Here is a 17,314-nt window from a genome sequence, read left to right on the forward strand (position 1 = left end):
CTTGCTGCAAAATTTATTTTTCACCAGTAACAGCTTGGGGCTCAGCAGCTCAGCCATTCGGTGTCTGAGCACAGCTCTTGATTTGTGCATATATATCTCTGTAGGCCATTTGTAACTTAGTATCATAGAGAGAGTACACAGTGGGAGCCTGGGGGCTCAATCAATTTGTGTCTTTCTTTAATACATTCCAGCCTGCTTGTGACCTTGACGAGATTCACTTGTAAACAGTGACCAAGTACAGATAAAGAGGACCTGCAAGGACTCTCTTCCCTGTTTCCTTCCTCCAAAGCCAGAAGCCAAAGCAGTGATCTAAATCAGGAAAGCTTTGCCCTCAGCTATTTCCCACGTGTTGCCAGTCCAGATGGATTGTGACTGTGCAGAAGAGAGGTGGTTTTCCTGCAGGTCTGGATCAGTTGTCATAGACAGATGAGCACCAGAAGTTGTTTTTTTGTCTGTAATAACTTGCTCCCCTAATCCCTCTGTCAAAGCTCTAGTCTACTCCAGAGTCTGGAAAAAGAGAGAAGAGGAACACCCTATGTGCTACTCCGCATGGACTCCTGGCCTGCTCACACCTGTTTTTAGCAAGCAGAATGAACTGGGTTTTATGGTGTTTATGACAGCATGGGTCCTTCCTTCTGTAGTCTTTCTCAGAGAGCTTGGTGTAAGATAGAGATATTAGCTTTTAATGCAGAAATTTATCATATGAAAACATAACTTACGAATAACCAAGCAACTATTTAACTGCAATTATCCAGCCACCCCATTCACTCCTTGTCCTTTCATTCAGTATTGTTTCTAGTTTGAGACAGGCTTTGGCCTGTGTTGCCTCTTTGCTCATGGTTAAAATGGCTGTGACTCTGAAGAAATATAGTCTTTAGACACTCTGTTCCTCTTCTCTGATTCTTGTCCTTGTTATTAAAGCCTTGCACTGGTTTTAAGGCAAGCACTGTTTTTTTCACTGTTGTTCCTAAATCACGACTCTGTACTGCTTTGTCTTGTGCTTCAGAAGACCTGACACTTCCCAAGCAGTGCCTGTCCATTTCCTAAAGGGCTGAAGATTCTTATGACCATAGTAACATCTTCCTGTAATAGTCACTAATGACAGTGTGTGTTTTTACTGCATTCCTTGAGATGGCAAATACCTTTTGCTGCTGATTTTCTGTCTGATCCTGCAAAACTCTATCTTGCATCCCTTTACGGAAGAGATTGGGATAAATCAGGTGAGGATTTACTGAGAAGGCACAGAGGGGGGGCAGCCTTATGCTTCCCAGTCTCCTGCTGCAGCCCTCTGGAATGGTGCTATTGTTAATGGTCTTATTTGCATTTAGTCCTGGAAGTATCCAGACTTTGAAATGCCTGTTAAGCCTGCACTTCTCTAGCAAGCATATCAGAGGTTCCACATATTAGCTCAAAATTGCATCAGGCCATACATCTGCCAAGCTATAGAGTTTCATGACACAGACCTGAAAAAACTCCTGTCTGCTCATTAGATCAAACACTTTCTACAGCTGTCCCAAATCAAAAAGAAATCTCTGATTTTTTGTTTTCTAAATCAGTAAACAGCATTGAAGCGCCAATTGGCAGAAGATCCAAAGATTCAAAATCTTAATTCCCACAGTGTTAAAACAGATTATTATTGTGTTTTGCACATCTGTCAGTCATTTCAGTCATTTATGTTAAAAAGCAGTTGGTTACAGCAGAATACTAAATATCTTATGAAGTGCTGCTGGCCTTTAAGGTGCCTGTACTTGTTGGTGGAGTAGAAAACTGTAGATAATGAAATAATTTTTAATGATATCTTCATAAATAAACAATTTGTAAACTTGTTTGCTTTCTCACCATCTGGGAGCATTCTGTTATCCATCTGCTTCATGTAATTATCAATAAAAGGGAAGAATAGGTGATATAATTAACAAGAATAACTGATCCACAGCGAAGAACAAAAATGTCACACATCTGTCAAATTATTTTCTTGTTTCTGCCCTATCATTATTATTCATGCTATTGGGTTTATTATATATGTTTTTATTTCATGGTATCATTCAAGCTGTCAGGTTTTATTGCACAGTTCAGAATTGTTTCTTGTGCTATAGCTTATAAAAAGAAGGAAGAACAATTGAATGTTGTGGAAGTCTACACAGCATTGTATAAATCTATTTTAAAATAACACACACAATAAATCTTTCTCGGGTAATTTTGTACTTCTCAAGTCATGCCACAGGTGCATTAAAGGAAATGTCTAAACTGGGGCAAGAAGTAATAGGTGAAGGAGTGACAGGCAAAAGCATGGAGTGAGGTGCTCAAGCCAGACTTGAGCTTGCAGAGCTAGTCCACTGTGAACTTGTTCAAGGGTTGAGTGTTGCCAGGGTGCCTGGATTGATGTCCAGGAAATGACTAGGGGGAAGATTACCTGTACAGCAGTGGGTTTGATGCTGCATCCCACCACAGAAAAAGTTAGCCATAGTTCTGTGAATGCCTTCTCTTCAACATTATTCAGTAAAAAAATCGAAAGTGCACTGAATTACTAAAAGTGGTTAAGAAAAACTGTTGTTGCTATTTTACGTTATAGCTGTCTGCCCTCCCCTAAAATGTATTTTGACTTCATAGAAAATCTGTAACGATAGGAAATTTCATTTTGGCTCAGTTCGTTCTATGTAAATTGAAGTGAGGCAGTGGAATATATTAAAAGTGGCTAAAACATGAAAGTTGTTTGTTGTTTTTTAAATCAGTAAGCCTCTGTTAAGATAAAAGAGAATTAATGTAGAAAAAAAAAAAAAAAAAAAGCTTAAGTAAAATGGGCAAGAGAATTCCCTGCTTTTTAAATGTTAAGATTGACGGATCGAAGTAAAAATACAATCATTCCTACATGATATAATTTGTATGTGAACATGTTGATATTAAAAACAAAGGCTTGGCATGTAGTTTTCATTTAAACAGGGAAGTAGTATTAATTTTTAAAGAAGTAACTGTTGCTTAAGATGCTATTGTGCCTGAGTAATGAATTTTTAATGCTGTTGTAGCATATGCATGGATTAAAATCCATTATTTATTGTACCTCCACTTGCTCGGTGAAGGTGATGATTTTTATAGCACCAATAGTCATGCAAACACAGCCATTCTGAATTGATGGCTGATAATAAATTTCCTTACTGTAAATGTCAGTGGGTTTTGTGTATTGCTGCCATTACATCTTGTTTGGAAGGCTGAGTATTACACAATTATGGGAGGCACCAGATGGCATCATTAACAGGAATGCTCTGAATGTTTACCACTTATGTGCATGTGTGAAATTAAAAGTAAGGTGACCTATCTTTATTTTGAAAGCATGATGTCAGTGCTATACAGGTGTTAATGACATTTGCAGCTAACTAAAATAGTAATTTCTGCTTAAAAACAGGTCAGACTTGTTTTCAAGCTGTTTCAAAACATTTCCAAAGACTTTGAAAGTGGTATAATTGCAATTTGCAAGGAGGGAAATAGATGTTTTTTTCTCAAAGAAAGGTAATGTTGATTATTACAAAATGAAGAACCACAGCTGTTGTCACTAAAATATGACTCTACTGCAGTAAGCTGTGAATCGATCTCCCCTTGTATCCTCATACTGTTAGTAATTATGTTTATTATTTTCAGTGTGAAATGTGATGCTTGCCTGTCTTTTAGATTTTATGTTTTAAAGCTCTTAATTTTATACATGTTTTACATTCTTCAATGAACTTGGTACTTCAGGAAAAATCTACCTATGTGCCTTGAGCCTGTGTGTGGAGTAGGTCTGACGGACAGAGATGATTCTGCCTTCTCCCTTCCAAGAGCATATACAGTCCTGTTTTGAGATGGGTATCGTGGAAGTTATGATGTGCTGTGGTGGTTTTCTAGTGGTACCTGTTATTAGCAGCCATATTATTTATTTTCTAAAGAGAAATCCCCAGAGGGAAACCCTCCCGAGCCAGCCATCAGTGACAAATTTTTACCGTGAGGTCCTGTCAGGGATGTTCAGCTTTTACAGTTTATAAACAGAGAGGTGAAGCAGGATTTGCTTAAAATCAAAGCTTAAGAAAGTCCTGTCTTGTGGAAAAAAAAAAACACATTGTAAGGTCTGGAAAGACTAGTGGTATTTTCAGTTGCCTATAATTTTGCTGTTTATAGGTAAATCTTGATTTTAATTTACTTTGTTTATTCTACGTGAAGGTAATACAGTCGATGTGCATTGTGGTGGCACAAGAACTATGTACAAATAAAATACATAATAAAATAATTAAAAACAAACAAACAAAAAAAAACACAAACAAGAAGTTAAGGAAACGTTTAAGTTAATAATGGTCTGTGGCTGAGACCTTGGTCCTAGTGCAGGAAAGTATTTTTCCATATCCATTTATGTTTAGAGCCAATTTGAATAAATGACTGTTATCCCATTAATTTTAAATGGCTTTGGTTCAGACTGTTAGACTCTAACTTCTCTTGTGAAATTACCAGTAACAAATTAGTTTTGTTTTAAAATGACTACATTTGCAATCTACTGTATTTACCTTGGAGTTGGAGTGACTTAGTAGATGTTTGATAATTATGCCACTAAAAGCAGGATTTGAGGAATTCTGTCACTTCTGATACTTGGGAAGCGTTTGCTTGTTCTTTTGACCCTTTGGGCTCCAGCCTTCTCTGTGCAGAGAAGGAGGGCAGAGCGCCACAGCTCTGATTTTGGTGCAGAGTAATGATCAGGACCAAGCTTCAGGGACCTGCTTGTGGGACCAGGATTTGGAAAGAAACTTCTGCCTTTTCCCTATGGAAAAGAAGAACTTCTTCACTGAAAGGGTTGTGAGGCACTGGAACAGGCTGCCCAGGGAAGTGGTGGTGTCACCATCCCTGGAGGTCTTTAAAAGACGTTTAGATGTAGAGCTTAGGGAAATGGTTTAGTGGGGACTGTTAGCGTTAGGTCAGAGGTTGGACTCGATGACCTTGGGGTCTCTTCCAACCTAGAAAATTCTGTGATTCTGTTATTCTGTGATTCTGTGAAATGCACGGTAAAGAAAACACTTGGAAATCAAGGACTGTAAGATTAGCAATGAAAGCTGGGTTGGCTATTGTACTAGTGTTCAGATGTCTTAGAAATTTGTTCAAGTAACTTGTTTAAAGATGTCAGTTACCAAAATTAATTGTATTGGTAACATGGTTATTGCAAACTATTCTCTACGGTAATTTTCAACATCTAAATTATTTGACACGCGTTTTTCATGTTTTTCAATTAGCATTTTATTGCAGTCTTAGGCTGATAAAAGAAAACTTTGTTATTTAGCATCTGCCTGCTTTAAAGGTGTACGTTATGACTTTCTCAGGGTCACTGTTGCAGGATCATGGTGAGGCAGGAGCTCCTGGATGCTCAATTTCTGAGGTGGTTTGCACCAGCTGAATTGCGGATACAGTCACCAGAAAATCTGAAGCACTTGTTTAGCTTTCTTGCAGTTGTGCCTGGGGCATCTGGTACACTAAATGGTACAAATAGAGAAACTATGGCTATTCTTCCCTGATGAGAAGGCAAGAAACTGTTACTGGTTATGGATTAATTGCATTCTTTAGGGGAAGGTATGTCATTCAGGGGAGCTGATCAGTGGAAAAGCAGAGTTGTGCTGCAAGAGCAGGCCTGCTCTTACCCCTGCCAGGAGGCATGTGGGCCACAGGGAAAATGCAGATGAAAGTTTGCTTTCTTGGGCACCCCAGCGCTACTTATCACCAGCACTACCGAGCATGGCACAAAGGTGCGCACCGGGAAGCTGCTGGTACCCACTGCAACTGCCAGCACGGTGCAAGTGCCAGGAAGGTGTCCAGCAGAATGGTTTCCATGGCGTCTCCCCAAAGTGCCTCTGCCTCTCCAGAGCAGAGCCATCTCCATGCCGATGAGCAGCAGAGGGCTCAGTGCCATCCCTGTCCTCCTGGGCAGCAGTGCCAAGTCTGTGGCTGTGTGCTTGCAGCAGCCTGGCACTGTGTGCCCGCCAGTATCGTGCAACCTGGGAGAGTTTTGGGGCATGACGGTGCCACCTGAGCTGCTGCTCTTGGCAGTACCTTGAGGTGCTGGGAGCCCAGTGGCACTGCCAGGGCACAGTGTCCACTGCAGGAATGCAGCAGGTAGGGCTCCATGGATGCCACGCAGTCAGCAGCTCGGAGAGATGCAGTGCAGCCTTGGGATGTGTGCTGCATCACTCATGCTTCCACTGGGGGGAAGTGCTGTCAATTAAGAGGACGGTCTGTGGGGCTGCTGTCAGCACTGCAAGCCTTCATACATGTAGATGCTGGGTTTGTGTGCAAGATGGAGGCATCGGTTGTTCTTCTTGGCAGATGACTGAGGGATTATTGGTGGCATCTGCAATGAGACATTGGGATAACCAACAGCACTGATGAGCTGTGTGCAGTAATTTACCCGCCCCTACACATTGGCCCAGCGTCCAATCCAGTTGCTGTTTCCAGAGTACTTCAAACTGCTAGGATTCTTGACTTGGTTCGGTGTTTCTGTGCAAGCTGTGTACAGTCAGAGCATTCTCATTGGAGTCCTTTATCCAGTGACTGGCTGTCTGCACTTCTCTGTTGTATGGACTTGAGCTACAGAGGTCAGCTCTTTGCAAGGATTTTCAAAAAGCAGGACAAGGAGAGAACCTTCCAGCACTGCATCAGTAGCATCTACATTGTTATTGCGAGCTCTGGTTTTGCTGCTGTAGCTTCAGGCACAGCTAGAGCCTTCCTTGGAGAAAATCAATATAGCTTCTTGATGTTATGTGCAATAGACCTTTGATGGTTTATATAAATTTGGCATACGGAATTGTAAGCCATCTAGTCCAGCCCCTCCTGTATTTCCACATTTGTGCTTTGAGTCCAACTATATAATATCTGGAAGGTATTTCAGGCTGAGGCTCCTAAATGTTGCTACATTTTTTGTGTTTTTGTTAATCTTGTCAAAAATAATGTTTCCATTTTATTGCCTGCTTCTCCTCTCCCCTCCAAACACTTGTGGGATAAAAATAAGTAGACAAAGATGAACTGGGAAGCAAGAATTGCCAGCAGAGCATTAGTGACTTTCTCAAAACAACAGATGAGCATTGACCTCTGTAAAGCTGATTTCTTTATCTTAAAATCTGAGGAAACTAACTCTGAGAGCCAGCTGTATGCTTTGCCCACTTGCAAACCCACTTTACGCACTTGAGTGGCTCTGCTGCAGTTCCTGTGCCTTCCTGCACATCACTTTCTTCAACCAACATGGGGGAGAACTGAACTCTCTTTGAAAAAGGCAATGTTTAGAGTTTAGTCATTTGTTCTTTTAAGCTGAGCAGCAATCATGAGATCTTCATGCAAGTGCCCAACCCTCTTGGGGTTGGACAAAGAGTTAATGTTAATTAACTGGCCAAATGTTAACACTAAAAGGAAAAAAAGAACAGTTTCTTACCATGGTAACAGTGGTTCTGCAAGGATATTAAAGGTGTCCATGTCTGCTCTCTTTTGCTGCTCTTTGGAGTTTGACAGTGAATCCCTGGTTTCATAGGGAGTCATAGGGATTGTCATAGGAATGATCATGAATGTATAATTTGTGGTTTTTCTAGAAGCTGAAGATCAGAGTTTCCTCATATGAAGACTGATGTAATAATACTGACTTCATTCATAAAGGCCTTTTGAGGGCTGTGCATGAAAAATGTTAAATAATGGCTACGTTTTATCTGGTTGGTAAAACTGAGTTACTAAAGAAAGGTTCTTCTTAAAAAAAAAAAAACAGTTAAAATTAAAAAGTTATTCAGACTGCATTGTTGTTGTTGTTGTTTTCTTTGTTTGTTTTTCTTGTGAATCAAATGGAGCTTGAAATTAAAACAGGTCTGTTTGTTCACTCTCTTGTTTGCCTGCCACTGTTGCTGATCTCAGCACTGGTCCAGGAACAGGTTTGTTGATTGTTTTTACTCCTTCTGATGCTTTTTAAAGTAGCAGACTTCAAGTTAAGTAGATCCTGCATGGCAGTACCTGTCATTCAGATTTCTCAGTAGCAAGTGCTCAGTTAAAACAAAAGCTTTGCATATAGGTGTGAAATCACAGAAAACAGTGCTAGAAGGTGCTCCTTGCTGGAGGCCTCCCCAGGTGGTGCACTGTTACCTCCAGGAGTAATAAAGGGTCTGTAAAGGTGCCGAACACACAAGTGAGTCAGTTCCACACTTACCTAGTAGTGCCCTGAACTCAAGAGTCAGGCCTTCTGAGTACAGTGGCACTCTCACATACTTAACATTTAGCAAACACTTGATTGTTTTCAGCTGGATAAGGCCCAAGTGCTCAGTGTGTAATAAAATCAAGTCCAATCTCTGCAGCTTTATGGAGTCTTTGCACGAACGGGTCTAGCAGTGGCTGCAATAGCTCTCCTTGACACACTTGGGATGTTTTACTAGGATGTATTTACCAATACCCAATTCAGAATATCCCACTGCTCCTTTTCTGTCAAAGCCCTGTCCAATTTCTTTTCATTCTTGTTTGTTTGGTTTCCATTGTTTCTGTTTAAATGAAGGTGGAATTTAATATAAAACCAAACCTATTTTAAAAACAATAGCAATAAATACTTGTATATATCTTACAAATAGTCCAGGGCCCATTGCTTAAAAAGAGAACTGAAAGAAACTACAAAATACTCTCTATCTGAGTTTGTACTACCATTGTATACTGTGAGTAAATGTACAATTAATGCATTCCCAGGCACTAGGCAAACGGGGTGGCTACCCAGATGAGAGATCTGCATGTGCCTTGTGGATGTATGATGCTGCTTCACCTGCTTTGGAAGTGGAGAGGAAAAAGTGCATACAAACGTGTTCGCTAAAACCAAATTACTATTTTTTTCACTGCTTACTTAGTGAAGAAGGATGTGTGATTTTTTTTTAATTCTGTAAAATTTCTTCTTCTGGAACATATACTATGCGATGATGAGTAAGACATGATTTACATGCAGGATTTGTGTTTTCAGTGGCGCATTGTGAGAAATGCATATGCATTTTTAATGTAAGTAAAGTTTGAAGGCCTCTAAGTGGATGGCACTGATGGTCTACATGGAGACATATCCCCCATGGGCTAATCAAGAGAAGTCGCCTTTATCAGCAGCTGGAATTGAAGCCGTAGGTGGGCGCTCTGCCTTCCCAGGTGGAAGCAATGTGACAGGTGGTGCAATGGCAGAGCCTGTCAGATAAGAGAGTAGAAGGGAAAAAAATAAATTAAAAAAAATCAAATCTCATTTTGATAATCAAAGAAAATACTTTTCTCAGAGCTATGTGTGCCTTTTCTAACAATGGCAATAATTGTTTTTTGCTTCACATTAGTTAATGATTTTTTTTTATTTAATAAATCCGATACAAAGTAAACAAGTTAGATTTTGCTATTGACCTATCAATTATGATGTCTGATTGTTCCTCTGGGGAACATATGTAGTCATTTGTCCTGACATTTTGTTAAAATAAGGTGGTATTATGGGACCAATCCACCTAATTCCTTACTCCCTGGGGTCATTTAGTGTACTTAGCCGTTAGAAAGGTGATTTCTGAAGCATGACAGCTGTTGGTATTAGGACCATTGTGTGGCAAACAAAAACGGTTATATTCTACTCATATGCTGCCTTTGTATCATTGATACAGAAGCCATTTCATAAATTAGATACAACTCTTCCCTAGAAAATCGTATTACTGCTTTATATTTCTTTGTTGGAGTGCATTAAAAAACAAAACAAAAAATGACAACGACAACAACAAAAAAAAACAGCACTGCAGTGGAAGATGTTTGAACTTGGCATTGCTGTAAGGTCTTTTGGGTTTATCCTATTAGTGGCCAACATTCCTGTCTAGTTATTTTGGTTGATTAGACACATTAGAAGTTTCTCTTCATGTTCTTCTTACCATTTTATTGAATTTGTTAAAAGCCATGCTTCAGCAAAAGCATCACTGATAATTTTTCCTTCAGAAGGTGTTGCTTTTTTAGAAATTTGCTAATATGTGTACAGCTAAAAATAAAATAAAATAAAAAAAGCGTTTCATTGCTCCTGACTGCAGAATTCACAGACTCCAGGGTCTGAACACACAGCACCTTCAGCATGTATTTGTGGTGCCATGAGATCTCCATCTCAGCCCTTGCAGAATAATGCTAGGCGTTGCAGTCAGGGCTTACCCATTTCGTATGCTATAAAAGCATAGCACAAGTTTTGTTTTAAGCAATGCTTTTATCTGCACTAATAATTTTCATCTATTCTTGTTTCTGAAAATCTTTAACAACGACATGTTTTCAGTGAGATATATAATGTTTGTTCAGTTTCTGAAATGTGGAAGTGTTATATCTTCATTTATGATCAAACTCTTCTTATTGGCAAACCCTGCTGTAAAGAGTGTTTAACCATGTTAGAAAGCACAGGCTTTGGATTAGAAAGTTGCACTGGATCACAGAAAGCTGTGGATGCCCTACATATCGTCAGCTTGGGCAGCACTGCAGCCATTACATGCTCAGACTTGGCTATGGCTCTTCGGTGTGGGGCTGGCTGAGACTGCGGGCACGTGTCAAGCTTTGCACTGCCAACTTCCCCATTAAGCAGGACAGTGGTCCAGTATACTTTCTAAGGTATCTTCTGGAATTTTCTCAGTGGAGTTCAGCCTACTCATCTCAGAGATGAATCTAGCTCACCACTGGATGTCATCATTGCACTGTGAAGAACTACAGCCAGAAGACCATTTATCTGGCAGTAAAAAAAAAAAAAAAAAAAAAAAGGAAAAGTTGCCTGCCCAAAGAACACATTTAATTGCCTTGTCTTAAGTTGTTTCCTCTAAAGTGATGATGGTTTGCAAATAGTTGACCCATAATTTTGCCTTAAGATGTGGCAGAACACTCTAGTGTGGTATACAGCTTCTGTAGCGAGACTGCTGAAATCTCATCTGTAGGTCACCACTGCAAAGACATAGCATAACAGATTGCCTGGGGATCTCAGTATGCCATATTCTTCTTGAAAAGGCCAACGTCATTGCCACGGCTTTAAAATAAAGTACTTATTCTTCATATGTTGAGTTACTCTGTCGACTAATATATAGCAAATATTTCTACTGTAATTTTATAGGAGGAATTTAGAGGGCTTAATTTTATTAACCTGATGTATCCCACTAGTAATAGAGGAAAACCTGTCAGAAGTCCTACATTGCTTCCTCTTTAAGTGACACTGCAGAAACATATAAGAGAAGTGGCTGACAAAGTAGCCTGGTTTTCTATTTCTCCCTTCAGTGCATCCATAAATCTATAATTATTCAGTCTGTGAAATGTGAAGGTATATAACCCAAAGCAATACAAAAGAAAAAAAGTAGAGATGTGCTGTAAGTTGGAAAGTGTTTCCCTGTCTTTCATCAAAAATTTGAAAACTAAATATAGTTTGGGGCAGAAAAAATAAAAGTCAAATGCAATGTTGCCTCTTGACTCTCTTATATTTTTGTTAATCTTTCAGTTAGTTCAGGAGGTCTAAAGAAACAGTTACAATGAAAATACCTGAAATTTATTGTCTTAACCATGTATGCATTACATGTGTATGCATTAGGAGAAAGAAAACTGAGAAGGTTGTTCTGTATTTAATAATATATATGTATATTTTGAAAGAGATTGTGTATTTAGCTAGCACATTGAAAACGAAGGCATTCAAGACACAGCTTCTTAATGATTTTACAAGTAAAAGCATTTCCATAAATGAAACAGCAGGAGTAAAAATTGCTCCAAAAGGTAAAAAAAAATGATATTAGCATGATGTAAATATGTGCCCCAGGAGTTAACTAAGTGGTGGTAAATTCTAGAAGAGACAGTATTTTTAAACCTTACAAGACTTTATAGTGTCTTTTTAAAGAGAAGCCAGAACATCAAGCTCTACTAATTTTGTGACCTATTAAAGATGCATACATTTCACCATTTTTAGTACCTTTTATCTACTGTATTATCTTGTGGTGTCCATGGGAATATCATGATGATAGTCATGTCAATGACCTGTAAGTTTTGTATGAGTGCAAGGCAGGACAGTGCTGATGCCTTAATAATTCTTAGCAGACTTTTCCAGTTATTTTTAATGTTTATCTATGTCACTATGTCATCTTTTTTTTTTTTTTTTTTTTTTTTGGTTGTTGTTGTGTACAGCTGAGTTACTCTTTGAACCACATAAATCGAAAGTTAATAACAGAATCTAAAACGTCCATCAACAGTAGAATTGTGGTGGTTGGTGCATCTGATGTTGGAATCTCATTTCTAGAAACGCTTGTTTTTTGGTAAGTTTTTAATTTTATTTCCTTTACTGAGAAGAATACATTACTTTTGTTTGAAGGGGTTTGCTTCTTCCATTTAAAAATCATTTCAAGCTGCTTTTTTAGTCAAAAAAAAGGGGGAGAAAAAAAAAAGCGTAGACGTGCTTTGACTCTGTATCCAAGTAGAAGCTGTTAAAGTTCTGAGCCTGTAATTTGAAAATGTAGAGACGTTAGTGTCTCCACCCTGACTAACTGTGGAATTCAGAAGTACTTGCAAGGATACATGTAGATCCTCAAAAAAAAAGCCCACCAAAAATGCGAGTTCCACATACTTACAATCACTTTGACCATTAGTCTTATACAAAACCACTGTAGGTAGAGATTAAGTCCATAGCCCTTCACATGTGCTACAAAGCACTATTGATTGTTAAAGCTAGTTCTGCCTATTGGAACCACAAATCACTGTCTGAATCCCTCCATTCTCCTACCTCATGGTGTTGTTTCCAGAGCTGTGCAGGATGCCTAACACGAGCCTGTTGAGATATACCCTCATGAGATGTACCCATCACCTAAAAGGCGAAGTAGAATACCTCTGATTCTGATGAGGTGTTTGTTTTGAGTAGTGCTTGGGAACTGGAAAATTGCTGTTTCTGGCCCCTCTGCCATTTTTACTGTAGGCCCTGGAGTGAGCATGGGAAAGGTCTGCTCTCTGGCAGTTACAAGCCTGCCTGGTGGCCCAACAGAAGGACAGGCTGTTAGCAAACATTAAAGAATTTTTCAGCCGTAAAACTGGAAATTGGCTTTGTTTACCTTGGGTTATCCAAACTGGAGTAAATAAACTATAAACTCGTTAAGAAGGGGGATAAATGTATGCAACTGTTTTTATACCTTCCTCTCTCTAAGCCAGAGCCAGCTGTGGACACAGTCTGTTTTACAGACTTTCCAGAATTAGGAAGGGGGACCCTCTCTCTGCTATCTCACTGCTTACACTTTCTATGCCAGTACCCCATCCATACCGATTTTATGGGGTTATCAGAATGTTAGTCTGTGTGAGAATGCAATTGTTGTCTTCCTCGTAGGTTAAACATACACATAAGAAATGTCCTGAAAGCATTGCAAAAATGAACATAAAATGCAAATTCTGAATGTGATCATGACAACAAAGCGCTCATTACAAAAACTAGTGGAGTTTGGCATCTGTATGGTGGGCAGAGAATGGAAAATTTTGCCTACTTTTCCAGTTAAACCAGAAGTTGGTACTTCTACAACCATTAATGTCATCACAAATTAAAATATCATTATAGCAAGAGAAGTTGTTGCACTGGTTTATGAATATTGTTAAATTACTAGAACAGTGAAGAAAAAACATCTGCTTCTTACTCTTTTCTTGGCTCCTGACTTTTAATGTAGAGCATCCTCTATCCGCCTTAGGGTAAGAGCACTTTATTCTCATCTTCCTGTTCTCAGCACTTTTAGGCATTTAGTCCTACTCAAAGTTCAGCTGAAAACATATTTAGCGCTATTAGCTGCTTTCTCATTATTCATCCTGTGCTGCTTATTTCTATGCTTTCGGTACAAAATACTGTGAGGGGAAAAAGAAAACTATTTGTGCACCAACCAGGTCTGTCCTCCTTAGCCAGAAGTTGTCTACCTGTAGTGAACAGGACATACAGATGGCATCAGGGTAGTGGGGAAATCGTTTATATCTCTGAGACACCTCAGCCAGTTGTTTTATTTAAACTATATTCTAGGAAAGAGTTTGTGCAGAACATGTCCTTCTTGTACATAGGAGAGCACTTGTCTTCAGCACTGCACAAATGGAGTGCTCCTGCTTAGGAGAAATTGAGTATTGCTCAGAGAATGCAGAAAGCAAGCTGTACTTAGTGCAAAATGTCACAGAATTTATATTAACATATGTACAAGTTTAAGAAAGATTATTATTTTTTTAATTTTCTTAGCAGCAGCAGTTAAAGAAAGTCTGATCAATGTGAAGGTCTTTTAATACAATCTAGTTTGATTTAGTCATAATTTTCTAATACTCTGTGCAAAGGTTACATGCACTAAAAATAGCTAGATTGAATCAATTTGTAAGCCCCTAATCCTTAAAAAGAGGAAGTAGTTTTCTCCTCATTATTCTTCATACTTAATTATTTTACATTATCAGTCACCATGGAAACACACAAATGTAATTCACTTACCTACCTAACAATTATTAGAACTACATTTTACAAGTGTTTTCAACCTGTTTGAGACTAAAGAAATATATTTTTCAGTGGACAGGAAAATAACAATGAGAACAGTGTCTCCTCCCTCGAGCATGCAGAAGGCTGCCTCTTGCTCCACCGCGCTGTGCCAGCGGCACTGCAGCTCTCGGCCGATGTGCCTGGGGCAGAGTGCGGTGGGGCAGGGTGCCAGGGAGCAGCCATGGGCACTGCGTCCCATCCGCGGGAACAGAGTGAGCTTTGAAATGCTGCTGCAAAGGGGGGTGGATGCTGGGAACCACCACCTTACAAACTGCTGCTGCAGTCCTTTGCTCTGGTTCGTTACTGTGCTTTGAGAGTTTCTTGGACCAGGTCATCACAGAGCTCAGAGCGCTGGTGTTCCCAAATCAGTCCTGGCTGTTTCAAAGGGCAGTGCAAAAATGCTGCAAGTGAGTATATGGAATGACCTGCCAGTAGGGGAAACTTCTTCCTAGTGCTGGCGTACTGTGAGCCTTGGAGTACCACCTCCGATGTGCTTAATCTAATGCCAGGTCAGTGAAGGTGATCTCATTGGGCATGTTGTTTACCATCAAAATAAATAGCTTCTGCTGATTTTCTTTTCTTGAGTGCAGTCACATTCGGATCTGTTCGGAGCTATAGTGCTGCGTTTTTTCAGGACACATAAGAATTTTTTATCCGAGGGACAGGCAGATGTTGGAGGAGGCAGCTCTGGGCAGTGGTACAGCTGTGGGCTTGGCTGTGCAGCTGCCAGCAGGTACAAGTGTGAACGTGGGTGCCCTGAGGGCCTGGTCAGCATGTGAGGAGCTGCAGCAAGCTAGGCAGCAGCTCCAAGGTGCTGCAGAAGAGGGACAGCGAGTTGCATCATAAATTGCTTCAGTAATTAACTTTCCTGCAGGAGCACAGCAAGCAGGCAAGCAATTGTGATTCCTACAGTTCCTGCATGAGGCTTCTCCTGGGCAGTGCAATTATGCGCTTCCCCTTGCACAAAGCTGGGACTCTAGTCGCTCTAGCACTAGGATGGGGCATACACAAACTGCAGCAGCATCAGACCACTTGTTAAAGCAATGTAAATTCTGAGGGATGGCTAGTCCTAAAGGAGAAGTAGTAACTGAACAAATATTCCCCTTGTGAGAAAGCAGTTCAGCCCGGCAACGCGGAGGCTCTGCCTCTATTGTTCCCCACCCTCCAAACCGTCGTTGCAACTGGCACTGCTGCCTCCCCGTTGCTGTGGATGTGGGGAGAAAACTGTTTCAGCCTCAAGCCAATTAAATCCAAAACGTGGTTAGGCTGAAACTGCAAGGTGTTTTTAGTTTCGTTTGAGTGACTTGGTGTTAAAAAAAAAAAAAAATCAATCAGGAAAAAGTTGTAACAGGTCCTCCAGTAGATACATCTGACCTTCACTTAAGCTTGCAGTGCTGAGTCACTACCACTGACAAATTATCATGAATGAAGACCCTAAAAAAGTCTGATTTAAGAAATTTTAAAAAGTTGTATTTTTGTTGTCCACACGGAGTTGTATTTTTGTTGTGTACACGGAGTACACATATAGTTTATAAATAAGAAAGCTGTTTTATGCATTCAGCTTGCAAATGTTAAATGAAAATTGGATCTGAAAATGATTTGAGCACGAAAAACCTATTTTCATTAATATGAATATAGAATATCAATAGCTATGAATATGAGAACAGGGGTAATGGGTTGAATACAGAGTTCTGAAAATACCAATTCTTGGAGGTGAGCTTCAGCAGAAGAAAGAGCAACTGCAGATAAATAATAGATTTCAAACACTGTGAACACCTAGACATTGAAGTACCAAGCTGAATAGATATCCGTTAAATCATTTTCCCCTACATGTAGTTCCTGGAGAATGTCAGCTCTAGCACATTTTAATCTCTTCCTATTCCCAAAAACTGAAATTATTTAAAAATAAGCTCATTGTTAAACACTAATTTATCAGGAGAGCAGAGTGTTTTGTTTTTTCTTGTTTGCTTTTATGAGTTAAGAATGATGGTCGTAGCAGCAGAGTTAGGCCAGAAAAACATACAGTTCAAAAAATAGCATTTGTACTTAATTCTGGTGAATGATTCACAGAACAGCATGTTAACTAGTATGCTCTCAGGGCAGGTGATTGAAGTTTGGCTGCAAGAATGCAAAAACCTTGCTCACAGCAGTATCTTGTCATTGGTTCTGCTGTAGTGAGCCAATTAGCTTCTTTTCCACCTTTTTGCATATAGCTGTGGAAAGCGTTATTGTCTTCTAATTATAGGGAAAATCCTTTTTAATCCATGATTTCGAAAACCTTTTTAATCCAACCTCTTTTGTAAACAATGCCTTATTCTCTGAGGATGGTGCAAATATACATAATGTACTACACAAAATAGCAATAAATGAATGGCAGCTAAGACCACATTTTGTATGAAAAGGTTGTGAAATACATTTCTCTTTCTATTTGGATGCTTTAAAATGGTTATTGCATTAAAAAGTGAATGTATTAAAGTATTTTTTTTTTGTCAAAGTCATGAATTTTTCTCTTAAAATAGAGTTAGAATCCAATACAGTCAGTCTGCCTGCAGGCCAGCTTCTCCCTTCCTGAGTTAAAGGTGTCTGAGATGAGCATAGAAATGGCTGGGGATTTTAAAGCATGCTTTCTGACAGAACAACTACAACTGCCGTTATCTGGCAGCACAGTATTATACGATATCCTGCACATCTGTCCTGTTTGGCAATAGTTAGCATAATGCTTGCTGTTTAATTAGGCTTTTTACCTTTGCATTTGTCTGAGAACATCTGAAGCCTTCCATGTTGCCTGTCACTAATTAGTTGACTAATTAAATAGTTAATGCTTAC

At 39.5% G+C, this 17,314-nt stretch overlaps 1 protein-coding gene across 8 annotated transcripts in view; it reads left to right on the forward strand.

The window, feature by feature from the left end:
- Positions 1-17,314, forward strand: part of CFAP61 (cilia and flagella associated protein 61) — a 110,401-nt gene that overhangs the window by 43,818 nt on the left and 49,269 nt on the right. For all 8 annotated transcript variants that reach the window (XM_084516026.1, XM_084516027.1, XM_084516028.1 and 5 more), the window contains one exon: positions 12,142-12,269. In XM_084516026.1, coding sequence (XP_084372152.1) covers positions 12,142-12,269 — 128 coding nt within the window. The remainder of the gene's footprint in view (positions 1-12,141; positions 12,270-17,314) is intronic.

Source organism: Aythya ferina, assembly GCF_964211825.1.
Source record: "Aythya ferina genome assembly, chromosome: 3".
In the NCBI taxonomy this organism is placed as follows: Eukaryota; Metazoa; Chordata; class Aves; order Anseriformes; family Anatidae; genus Aythya; species Aythya ferina.